Source organism: Siniperca chuatsi, linkage group LG4 (assembly GCF_020085105.1).
Source record: "Siniperca chuatsi isolate FFG_IHB_CAS linkage group LG4, ASM2008510v1, whole genome shotgun sequence".
Taxonomy (NCBI): domain Eukaryota; kingdom Metazoa; phylum Chordata; class Actinopteri; order Centrarchiformes; family Sinipercidae; genus Siniperca; species Siniperca chuatsi.
The window spans coordinates 9,996,932-10,008,183 of NC_058045.1; the positions used below are offsets into that span (position 1 = coordinate 9,996,932).

Sequence of the window (11,252 nt, forward strand, 5' to 3'; positions counted from 1 at the left end):
CACCTTGTTTTCATTTGTCTGGTTGAATTTATGGTTTCTTTTTTATTTTGTTGATGTTATCTCTACCGCCTTGATGCGCCTCTGTTATCACCTGCAAAATTTACAGTTGCTTTTGGTAGTTTTTACCATTTATATGTGACATGAAAAAAATTGAATAAGAAGAATTTTTATCATCAAACACACAGTCAATTTATGTGGTAGCTAAACCTGCACCTTAGTGACAATATGCAGGCAAAACATACAAGAGTGTCTCCTTATCACTTTACCTCAGGTCTTCAATTGCATAGTACTAACCAAGCAGAGATCTTGTCATGGTTTATCTGCAAGGTCACTGGTCTTTTCTCAATGTCACAGAGTTACAGACCAGCAGATCTCCAATCAGGATCTGGAACTCATGAGAGGGTTGTTTCTATGTGAGCAGACACTGAACTGACTGCTGTGACCTGGTCAGCCATCACCGGGTCACAATTAACACAGTAACATGCCGTTTGTTTGTCCTACTTTTGTGTATCAATCTCTGTCTGTGCTGGTATTCTGGGGAGTAGTCTGGCATCTGTCATAGATGCAAATACCATCTGCTTTCTCGCAGCGCAGCATGCCTCTCCTCCTCCCACTGTTCTGTTATTTATTGAGGACCGGTGGCAGGGTGGTGTGCGCCAACCCCTATAACATGTCATTGAGCTGCCAGACAAATGCATTTCTTCCACTGGTCTGATAAATAAACAAGTAAGCAGCTCTTATATGGTCAGTCCCATTTAAAATTCTATCTCTTCCATTCCTGCCTGTTATAGATGTAGGTCAGATGACAGTACTGCAGAGGGAGCAAGGCTTTAGATAAATAAAATACTGCCACCTGGTGGTTAAAAAGGTGACTAACTGAGCTGTCAACAATCAGCTCCAACTAATAACCACAATGTTTAGGTTGTTTTTTTTGCATTATTCACCTCAGCATATGCATGTAAATATACAATCATGAACTACTTTTGACAAGATTCACTCTTGCAGCCTCCAAACAAAAAGGTTAGCTTTCACATACGTGTTCACTATCTTTGCATCTAATTTTCACTGATAAAACATCAAATCCCCAAGATGCTCTCCATTTTAGGAAGCACACTTCATTTTCAGCTTTTTTTTGGCTTTCAGCAATGAGTAGTCAAAATTATATACCTGCAAAATAGCTGCAGTTAGATTATAATGGTAATAGGCTCCTTAAAAAATAATATTAGCAATCAAAGATTTCAGTCAAAGAAAAGGTCGGAAACAATCAAAGCTGTACCGTCCCTAATATTTAACACATCCCTCGTTGCATAAAAGGGTTCTGTGTTTGCACGATCAAAGAATCAAAGAACTCTCCACTTGCTCAAGATGCTCCTGAATGACAAAGACCTCTAATGTCAACACATGCAACTAAATTATTACTGATGACTTGCTGGCTTAGCAGCCGAGGGAGCTGCTGATGAAGTTATTTAAAAGTTCAGAGCAAACAGTTCAACTGAGGTTCTAAACTTTTCCTCTTCTGTCTATCAATTATTTTTTCGATTAAACAATTAATCATTTAGTGTAAAAAAAAAAATTTTTAAAATAGTTCAGAAATTCTTGTTTTGTCCAAGAAAAGAAATCCAAAACTGAGAGATATTTAATTTACAATGGTATAAAGAAAAGTGGTGGAGCCTCACATTTGAGAAGCTGGAACCAGAGAATATTTGGAGATTTTGCTTGATAAATGGCTTTAATGATAAATCGATAGTCAGTTTTTTTGCCAATTAATTTTCTGTCTATCAATTAATTCAATAATGGATTCATTTATGGCGTTCAACAGCCTCATTAACACTCCCAATGGCAGACTCAGCATGGTCCATATTTATTAAGGAATTAGCTTAAATTCTCAGTATTAACCTTATACTTTGTATACACATTAGGTGTGCAGCAATATGCCCAACAAGCATGGGCAGATGTTAGATAGCTGTAATGCATGTAAAAAAGTTGATTCACAAGTGCTGCTGGAAAACTCACCAGATTGTTGGTCGGTTTCTGTCTCTGTGCATCCAGATTGGAAACTGCTGCCAAGCGAGGAGCTCCAGGAGACCGAGTGGCTGATGGTGGGATTGATAGGAACATGCCTGTCGGCTCCAGAAGAGCTGGAGGCCTGACTCTCCAGCAGGGGCAGGAACATACAGTTGTCCCGATGACATGATCCTGCAAAACACACACACACACACACACACACTTCAACATGAGACAAAAGGGTGATCAAAATGTGAGTCTACAGTAACGATATCATGGTATTAAAGTATCTTTATTGTTGCTTTTATCTTGAAGGGCATCCTGTCACATACTCCAACCAATTACCAGTTTCTTAAGTTATCAAAGGGTAAATGTAATAGCTTGTATGTTCAAATTTGTAGGTTATCACAGCGGTTCAGCTCCCTACTTATCCCTCTCGTATTACTGCCCTCATACATTTTTAACGTGTCTTTAAAATTCCTTTTTACCCTCTGATACTTAACACTAATGGAGAACAATACGGCCTCTGGCTTTCCAAAACCAACTGTGTAACTCATCTGATCAGGTTCGATTTTTTATTAAAACCAGTTAACAGTTTCATGATTTCTGGAATAAACATTTGCGTAAACTGAACTGAAATGACTTGACTTAAACTGAAGTTTTGCTACCATGGACTTTGTTTTCCAGCTTTAGAAAACTACAGCAAAATGTCATCTGATTGTTTTTTCCTTTTTAGCAAAAGTAAAATAATGAAAATTGGCATAGAGACTTCACTGACTAACTATATATGTTGTAAATATGAAAGACCTACACCATTATCTAATGTTATCTTTTCCATCTACAAAGGATATGAATTAATATGGATCTTCAGAACTATAATAATAAACGGTTAAATCTTGAGCCCATTTTCATACACAGCAAACTGTCAACCAACACAGTATTATATGCTAAATGCTAATCTGACAATGTGGCTGCTTAGAGGGGAATAATCTGCACAATAAGAATAAAAATGGCTTAATGCATGTTAAAAATTCCACGTTGCCCTTTTTGCATATAGCCACTGAGCCAATTATGTTGTAGTAATTGCTTTATATAATGTAGAGGCAACCATTCTGAATCCTAAACAGGTCACTGTCAGGGTTAACCAAGTTAGCATTTTAATTTGTTTACAATGGAAAAATAACATTTCATTCAGTGTGTGTTAATGTGTGCTCCCTTCCTCATGTGTGCACTTAGCTTCATTAAGACCAACAGGAAGAGCCGCGTGGCTGCACTCAGAGTCCAAACAACATGACTCACAAACATTCAGAAGTACTTTGCATCTCAGAAATTATTCTCCACAGGTTCAACAGCGACATCTCCTTTCAGCATCTCTTCTCGATGGAGCCCACAAAAAAACAACACATGGCTGCAAGACATGCTGGTGTGTACAGTATGTTATTGAAATGCTAATTTTTAAATGTGCACAGTTTAGTTCATGACAGCAACAGCAATTACTGCCAGAGGGCTGTGCAACCCAAGCCTGCAAGCATGGAGGGTGGTGAAATACACCTGAAAAATACAGAAATATGTTTGAGTGATACAGCTGGTTGAGAGCTCAAGCAGTTCAGTGTATGTTCACTGAATAAGTGTAATTTCTCAACTCCCTGTGGTGCTCTTTAACAGAGATTATTGCACATGGAGGTCAAAGAAATAATAGTGACATGGTAACTGCTGCGTCTATGTTACCAGAGCTCTGGTCAACTGGTCAGAAAAAAATCACTTCCCCTGAAATGTGCTTTGTCCATTACAGCGGTGTGGTCTAAGTGCAGTAATATACTGACCTGAAGATTTCCAAACTGCAGAGACACTAGGTAGATCGATTGATGAGCAGGTACTTCCTGCACAAACTTCCTGGCACATTGATTATTTATTTAAACAAATACATTTCAAATGCCTGGGTCACTGAATTCCTCTCTCAAGTAACCGTGAATCTATGATGAGGATGTTGAGGAAAGTGTGACTCCATTAACTATGTAAAAGTATCATTTATCCAAGCATATACAGTGAGTAGTCTGGCAAATACTATTACCATGACTATGACTAAATTATTACTCTGCAGTAAATGTCACAAACACATTTTGGGTTTGTTGATAAGCTTAGGGAATCGCATAACACAATCAGTGTATGTGCACAAACACTACAATACGGAAATGTTAGCAGCTGATAAAGAAAATGTAATTTAGTTTGAGTGCAGCCAGGTGGGCACTTTCTCCAGCAACTTGTTAATTGAATAAAAGGTGCATCAGTGTTTATCACCTTAACACATATAATCTAAAGGGGGTGTACATCCAGTCTGGAGAGCATTTATACTCCACTATTTCCATTACATGATAGCTACTCCAACCTGGTCTGTGTGCCTTACATCTCTTAAACATCTTACATTAGTCAGCAGTGATCACTTAAGGCCACATAAATATTTCCATAAAATCATAACACTTTCTCTAATGTTAGGTGTTGGGTTGGGTTCTTTCTGCTGAAAATAAATGTTGAGATATGGCAAACTGCATTAAGAAGCAAACACAATTCTAAACAATGGCCATCATTGTAAAACAGCAAACTCATTATGATTCCAAAAAAAGGATCTTGGCCTTCAGCAGACTGGTCTAAAAAAGTGAAACTTGCGGTAGCTTTTTAGTGAAACTGTTAAGACTGTATCTTCTGTAGCTAGAAAATGAAAGTGAATATTGTTTTCCTTTGACTAATGTAATACACAACCTACGTTTTTCATTAGATTAACACATGGTGAGAAAGTAGAAGAAGAAAAAGACCATTAGACAAAGCTCACAACAAATTTGTTTTTAAAATCAGATTTTCTGCACACAACTCCTCTAGTGGGCGAAGCACTCTGTTAAAGACAATTCCGTTGACCTCTCTGCTTTATGTACACTAGTCACTAGTAAGGAGTGACCGAAAAAAACAAGGTTAGGGGGCACACACTGAAGGATCTAAACCAGCTTCAAATGATTGATGATTTATACTACGGTAAACACTTCACCCAGCTTACAGCAGAGCCACCATGTCACAATTTGGCCCCATGTCCCTCTCAGAGTCTCTGCACACCACTGAACATAATCCACATGGCTCAACACAGATGAAAACACTGTCCTATTAGCTACCAGGACATAATTTTGCCATTTTTTTTGCCATTTTCATCTCTGCCTGGGGCAGTGATGATTTAGAACAGCTAATAAAAGCCACAGCATTCATGCCTCAGATAGCTCATTAAACTGAATGATGCTGGACATGTTTGCTGGATTTCCCTAGAAAACAGTCACCTCTCCTTTCTCTCCTTTCTCCAGTCTGGGGCTGACCACAGATGTTTCAGCACAAGATTACACTGACTTTGCTGTGCAAACATGTCAATAATAAAATGAATGCCACACACCAAAAAGACACATGAAGTGCCCTATGTGAGTTTGATTCTATTTAATGTACAGGCCACTGACCACTTGATTTATTTCACAATTACGAAAAATGACATGAAGGAAGCACCCATGTGTGTTCTTCTTCTAAAAAAAAACCTATCACTGACTGATGTACGGAGTAACTTGCCTCTTCATTCATTCATTATCGTCTCACTTTATAAATAAATCATCAAGTAGAGCAACAGTGCGTTTCATACTGTATACTGAACTTCTGCACTTATCACTTATACATGTAACCTTTTTATTCAGACTAAGCATTGTAATGGACAATTGTTAACAAGTAAAAGTGTATGCAAGAATGTCTGTGGAGCCCCAGAAGGATCACAGATAGAAAAAATATGTATATTGCGGACACGAAATGCTATTGCGTGCCCAAGTATGTCGTATTAATTAACGTGTGGCCACGAGATAAGTGTATATAGTGAGAACAGACAGAGCTTAAAGTGTAATAATTGACGTTATCTCTTCTGTCATTCCCCGTACGTTGAGCCCCACAGCAAAGCAAGTACACATTTTGACTGTAAGAAATCTCTGTTGACAAAGATGATTTTGTTTAAGTTGCAGACCGGAAGGTGTGTCAGAGAGACAACATGTAGGCAACGCTGAATATTCTACAGCATGTTACAAAAGGTTGCACCGCTTATTAAAATGTTGTTCTTAAATAAACTGACTGCATAAACACTTAATAACAAATACCAAACCATATCCAGATGACAGATCAAATTCAATATTCAGAAGCTATTGAATAATGGTAATTTTATAGCTAGCTGCAGTTTTACTATCATTCCTTGGTCAACTATAACTCAGTGTGCCTCCTTCAGAAGTGAGTTAAACCTACCTGCGGAGCTGCCAAGAGCCTGTGACACCTTGACTTCCATAGCATGTAGCCTACCTGCGCCTTCAGTACAAATCCCCCATCTATACGTTTCTGAGTGACAAGTGAACTACAAAAGCTGTGCAATCTCATGAACCTGCCATTCCCACAGTGCAGCACTTTGAGCTGTGAAGTGGCCCGGGCGGTGCAAGATGGATGGGTGGAGTTTAAAGTGTTGTCGGGTGAAGCGGGGTACAACATTAAATTCTCAGACTATTGATTGTAGAATATTGATTGGACGGAACTGCTGTATGGTGCATCATTCACTTAACATGGAGCTTCCTCATTAGTCTACGTAATTGACAACATATTATAACAAGAGAAGAGAACTTATCTATCCACTCTCTTAAAGGTAGTTTGACTTGAATTTGATGGCTTACATTGGCATAATCTGCTACCACGTATGTTAATTATGCTTATTACACCTGGCCTATAGAATCAGTTATTATTATTATTAAGTATTTTTGTATTGTAATGTTATCGGTCTCATATTGAGTTTTCTTTCGCTATGTCCCTTTACCTTTAATCATGCCCAATATAGGCTATTTATAGGGTAATGGATTCAGGAAATCTCTTTCTCTATATTATGATACCATCTGCATTTATTGTGGCTAGTCATGATTGAAATACAATCCAACCATCAGTAGGTAGCTGGGAGTGTCGGATGTATTATATCATTATTATCGTTACCATGGCGATTATTTCATTAGGTTTGTCCTTCGCCACGCGGTGGTGCTGTTGGACCACCTATCGGGGGACGAGCGCGTAGTATCCACGCACGCATCGTCACACTGAGCTACGTTCAAAATCCTCTTTCACAAACTATTCTACAATGAACACATTTTAACACAATGAAGCTAACTACGGTGTGTTATAAGTAAGACCACTGCTGCTTGCGATTAATTATCTGCGAAGAATAACAGTAGTCTCGTAGTGTTTGGAGCGCTGACATGACAGTTTACTTTTGTGTTCATAGCATAGTAGCAGAAAACTGTAACATTATTGAACATTCCCTGTCACACTAGTCAGCCAGTTGAACTCTATCCAAAATAAACTCAGAGGGGAAAATATTTGGCGTAGACGTCTGCCCTTCAAACAGATATTTTTCAAATGCTGAGGCGATTAAACAAGAGGTGTGAGGAAAAATTATTTATCAGGTGGCTTGGAGAAGTAACTGGGCTCGTAGTGGTAGCTTAAGCTAGCTGTTGGCTAGAATGCTAACGTTACCGTATGTAGCTAACAGAAGCCGTTAGCTAACGGTAACGTTATGCCTGACGACCCATCAACAGCCGTTGGGAGTAACATAGAAGCTGCTGCTTCTGTTGCCCTAACTATTAACCGAGCAATTTGAAACTGGGGTAGCGTTAGTTAGCTAGTTAGGCTAAACCGAGACTCATAACTCTTTTTCTACGTTGCTTTTTTTGCCTCGAATAACAACTCAAGTATGGGGATGTGCCTACCGTGCCTTGGTGGAGCTGCGGACGACGTTGTTGTCACTCCAGATCCAGTAAGTTAATTTACTTAAACTTTTATTGCCAGCTGTGTCCCTAGATCAGAATGTCGTACTTATATTCCAATATGAAATATGAATTGATGCAAAATAATTGAATCTAACGCTATGTGAATTTGATTAATCGTCTGTTGGACACCAATAGGCCCTACTAGGTAATGTTCAGTAGACGTTGACTGTTTAGTTTAGCCTCAGTAAACACTGGCTCCAGGCCCAACTCAGTGAAGACTGTCAGTTGTAGCTTACAAGTTTTCTATGTGTGTTTTCAGGAGATAAGAAGACGACAATTAGCTGAGGCCGCTGAGAAGAGACAAAAAGAGGTAGGTGATTTTAACTGTTTGTCTATGTGTCAAGTGCTAAAACACTGTTAAGACACTTAATTGCCAGATTATTAGGTAATAATAATAAAACTAACGTATTCTAATATAACAGTTCTGCAATAAATTCTACCATTGTGAAGGTAGGATTTATTGTAGGCTGTAGTTTGTACTGTTTTTAATTGTATTGTTGTACCTAGAGGTGTTTCTAACATTTCTCTACCCTCATTAGAAACACTTGTCAGTATAACTATACAATTCAACAGCAAAACACTACAGCCTCCAAAGTTACCAAAAATCGTGACAGTTTAATCAAAAAATGAACATTATAACCTTTGCAAAGATAGGATTTACTGCAGGTTTGTTCAGACTGCATTAGTTTTAGCTAGATTTACCTAATAATATGGTTACTGAGTGTAGTATAACTTTGTAGCCTGCTCTTAAATATATATACCCCAATCAAGGTAGATGCACTTGACTGTGTGGTGAGTGATTTTTTTATTGTACAGAAAAGCCACTTGCATACCCGTAAGAGCCATGCTAAAGTTGTATCAAGGTAAGTAGACATGGACCTGAATGAAAACTCTTCAGGCCAGGTGAATCTTTTGGATTGGATGATATCTCAGCTACCACATCTTTCTGCTCCAAGTCACAGTTTTCATCTTTAAATCTCCTGACACCCTGACAATTCACACTTTTACTACCGCAGATGAAAGCATTGAGCCCTAACCCACAGTCACGTTTCAGTTAGCTGCTCCATCCTTTATCTGAATTGCCTTATTTGGCAGTTGAATGCCCTTTTGCTAGTTGTGATTGAACATACCTTGTGGTTTTTTTAAAAGGTTGAACTTTCACTTTTTGAAAAGGTTGTGGTAAAATAATTAATTAAAAATGCTTTTGAAAAACATGCATGTTTTTAAGACTGCTTGTTTATATTTTTTAACATATAGACATATAAGATATAAATGCTTTTTTAATAAAGCTATTGCCAGTTAGTTGATAATTTGATAATATTCCTCTGTCTTTTTCAGACAACATACAGGGGTGTTAAAAATCCAGAAGCAGTCGAGAGGAAAAGAAAAAAACAGGAAGAGATTGAGAAACAGGCGATGACCACCTCTGTGTCTGGTGGCGGCGGGCTGAAGGTTAGTTTTGTGTTTACCATCATAAATGCCGTTCCTGAGGTCCAGTGCAAAATAATATCTTTGAACACTCTTTCTTTGTGAAACTTGAGATGTTATTCAACATACTTTTTAGTGATGCTGAACCTCATAAAAGCAGGTACAGATTTATATGTGATGATATCAGAGGCTCCAGTCTGCGCTCTCTGGTTTCTGGCTAAGGCTGAGAATTGCCATGTATAAGTTGTCAAATATATATATATATATATTTAAAAAGTATTATTCAGCTGAAATCTGAACATCAAAATATTAACCTAACCAAATTTTACAGATGACCTCTCTCATCTCTAGTCTCATATGATGATAGATATTATATTGATATATCAGCTAGCACTGTGTCTCAAAGACTGAAGATTGTTGCAATGATTTTTCCCTCGTTGTTTTCTAGTGGCAGGTGGGCTGAAAATCTAGATGGTAAAACCTGAAGTCTTGACTCCGAAGTCCAACAACATGAAGTATTGCTGCAAGATGACTTGAAAGATGTTTGAACTGCTTTTTTAAATTTATTTTGCCTATTTTATGATGTTATGAGACAAACGGCTACAGTTGTCATGCAAAACAATCTGAAGTGATAGAAGACGGAACAGCAAGACTTGCCCCCTTGTTGCCAAGTTATACAAGCTGGTTTGGACCTTTCCACAAGTCACGGATGACACAGAAATGTGCAAGCAAATACGCGTCCTACTGTAATAGTTTTATTTGACAATTGATTAGGCAGTCTTAGAATGACTAACATTAGATAACACAAAGAAAATGATTCTTAAGTCCAGCCGTATCTCCAGTGACTGTTGTCATATTGAGACAAAGCTGTCCTAAAGCTTTTTCACTACACTTTTTTGGTTTTCCAAGTCGAGGATCAATGTTCACTGTAAATCCACATTGGCCACATTACTTTTTGTATGACCTCTACAAAAATCCTTTATGCATATGACACATTTCACAAGTCAAACACAATTTATGTTTACAAAGAAATTGAAGAGTGATTATTGTAGGATTAATATACAGTAATAAGCACCCAGTTACCACTCATTTCACCTTGTTTAGGGCTTTGTTGGCAACACAAAGACTACTGCAAACACTGCTATAGCTTTGCCTGTCCCTGGGGTACTTTCCTGACCAATGCAGTTCGCGTGTCACATGGGAGTCCCTTGTTAATGAGGAAGGCAATGTGAGGTGTTGGTGTTTTGGTGAAAAATGTGTCTGACATTGTGCTGAGAATATATGCCACCAGGTCTGTACTTGGTGCCACTTCATTTAATTGCTAATTTGGTGTTTCAATCAGGAAGCATATACTACACACTTGACAAAATGTGCAGCAGCTACAGAATACTGCTAAATATGTGAAACAACACTAAAACATTCTCCAGCCAGTAAAAATGAAATGGAGGTGCACTAGGATACACGCTTAGTGACCTTATGCACATTGTTCTTTGCACTGGTCTTTGCCATTTCTTCTTTTAATAGAGCCTTTTTTTTTCTCTCTGTACAATTTGAGTTTGTTGCATTGAATTATAATGTATGCAAAACACTGATATGATGCCTGCTTAATTTAACTGAGATATGAAATGTGTTTTTGAATTGCCACATGACAAACAGAAGCTTTTGTTAGATATCTATTTGCACCTAGTTTGTCAACATTTGGTGAACAGCAAATATGCTTGCTCATTCTCTGTGTTGGGAGAGATTCAAGTCAGCTATAATGGAAACAGGAAGAAACCTGAAGGAAAAGAAAAAGTAAAGTGTGTAAAATACGTAGTGAAGTATTTACTTTGACTTGCTTAATTGAGTGCATTTCTTACAGCCTTCACTTGATCCTTAAATGCTTCTGGTGCTCTTCACAGTTTGTAGAACAGGAAATCCAGCCAATGTTATTTGCTACAATAAATCACATTTCTGCTA

The 11,252-nt window shown here is 38.0% G+C and overlaps 2 protein-coding genes across 10 annotated transcripts in view; one reads left to right on the top strand and one right to left on the bottom strand.

Annotated features, from left to right (window-relative positions):
- ano3 (anoctamin 3) overlaps positions 1–6,465 on the bottom strand; it is a 38,363-nt gene extending 31,898 nt beyond the window's left edge. For all 3 annotated transcript variants that reach the window (XM_044194377.1, XM_044194378.1, XM_044194376.1), the window contains exons 1-2: positions 6,310–6,465; positions 2,014–2,196 (exon numbers count right to left, since the gene is read on the bottom strand). In XM_044194377.1, the coding sequence (XP_044050312.1) occupies positions 2,014–2,196; positions 6,310–6,349 (223 nt within the window). In that variant the 5' untranslated portion in view covers positions 6,350–6,465. The remainder of the gene's footprint in view (positions 1–2,013; positions 2,197–6,309) is intronic.
- A 613-nt stretch (positions 6,466–7,078) lies between these two features.
- LOC122875417 (small VCP interacting protein) lies at positions 7,079–11,252 on the top strand. 7 transcript variants are annotated; one of them, XM_044194488.1, is made up of 6 exons: positions 7,079–7,222; positions 7,789–7,852; positions 8,125–8,175; positions 8,682–8,728; positions 9,204–9,317; positions 9,742–9,768. In XM_044194488.1, the coding sequence occupies exons 1-5, from the start codon at positions 7,197–7,199 to the stop codon at positions 9,283–9,285; spliced, it is 270 nt and encodes an 89-aa protein (XP_044050423.1). In that variant the 5' UTR covers positions 7,079–7,196; the 3' UTR covers positions 9,286–9,317; positions 9,742–9,768. The 7 variants fall into 7 exon arrangements, with proteins under 7 accessions (XP_044050423.1, XP_044050428.1, XP_044050422.1 ...); XM_044194490.1 differs by lacking the exon at positions 7,079–7,222 and adding an exon at positions 7,229–7,478; XM_044194493.1 differs by lacking the exon at positions 8,682–8,728 and having other exon boundaries at positions 7,162–7,211; positions 9,742–11,252.

Coding starts and splice junctions, on each gene's coding strand:
- LOC122875417 (XM_044194488.1), top strand. CDS start 7,197: ATGAAGCTAACTACGGTGTGTTATAA. Junction 8,176..8,681: donor CTGAGAAGAGACAAAAAGAG/GTAGGTGATTTT, acceptor TTTATTGTACAG/AAAAGCCACTTGCATACCCG. Junction 8,729..9,203: donor CATGCTAAAGTTGTATCAAG/GTAAGTAGACAT, acceptor TGTCTTTTTCAG/ACAACATACAGGGGTGTTAA.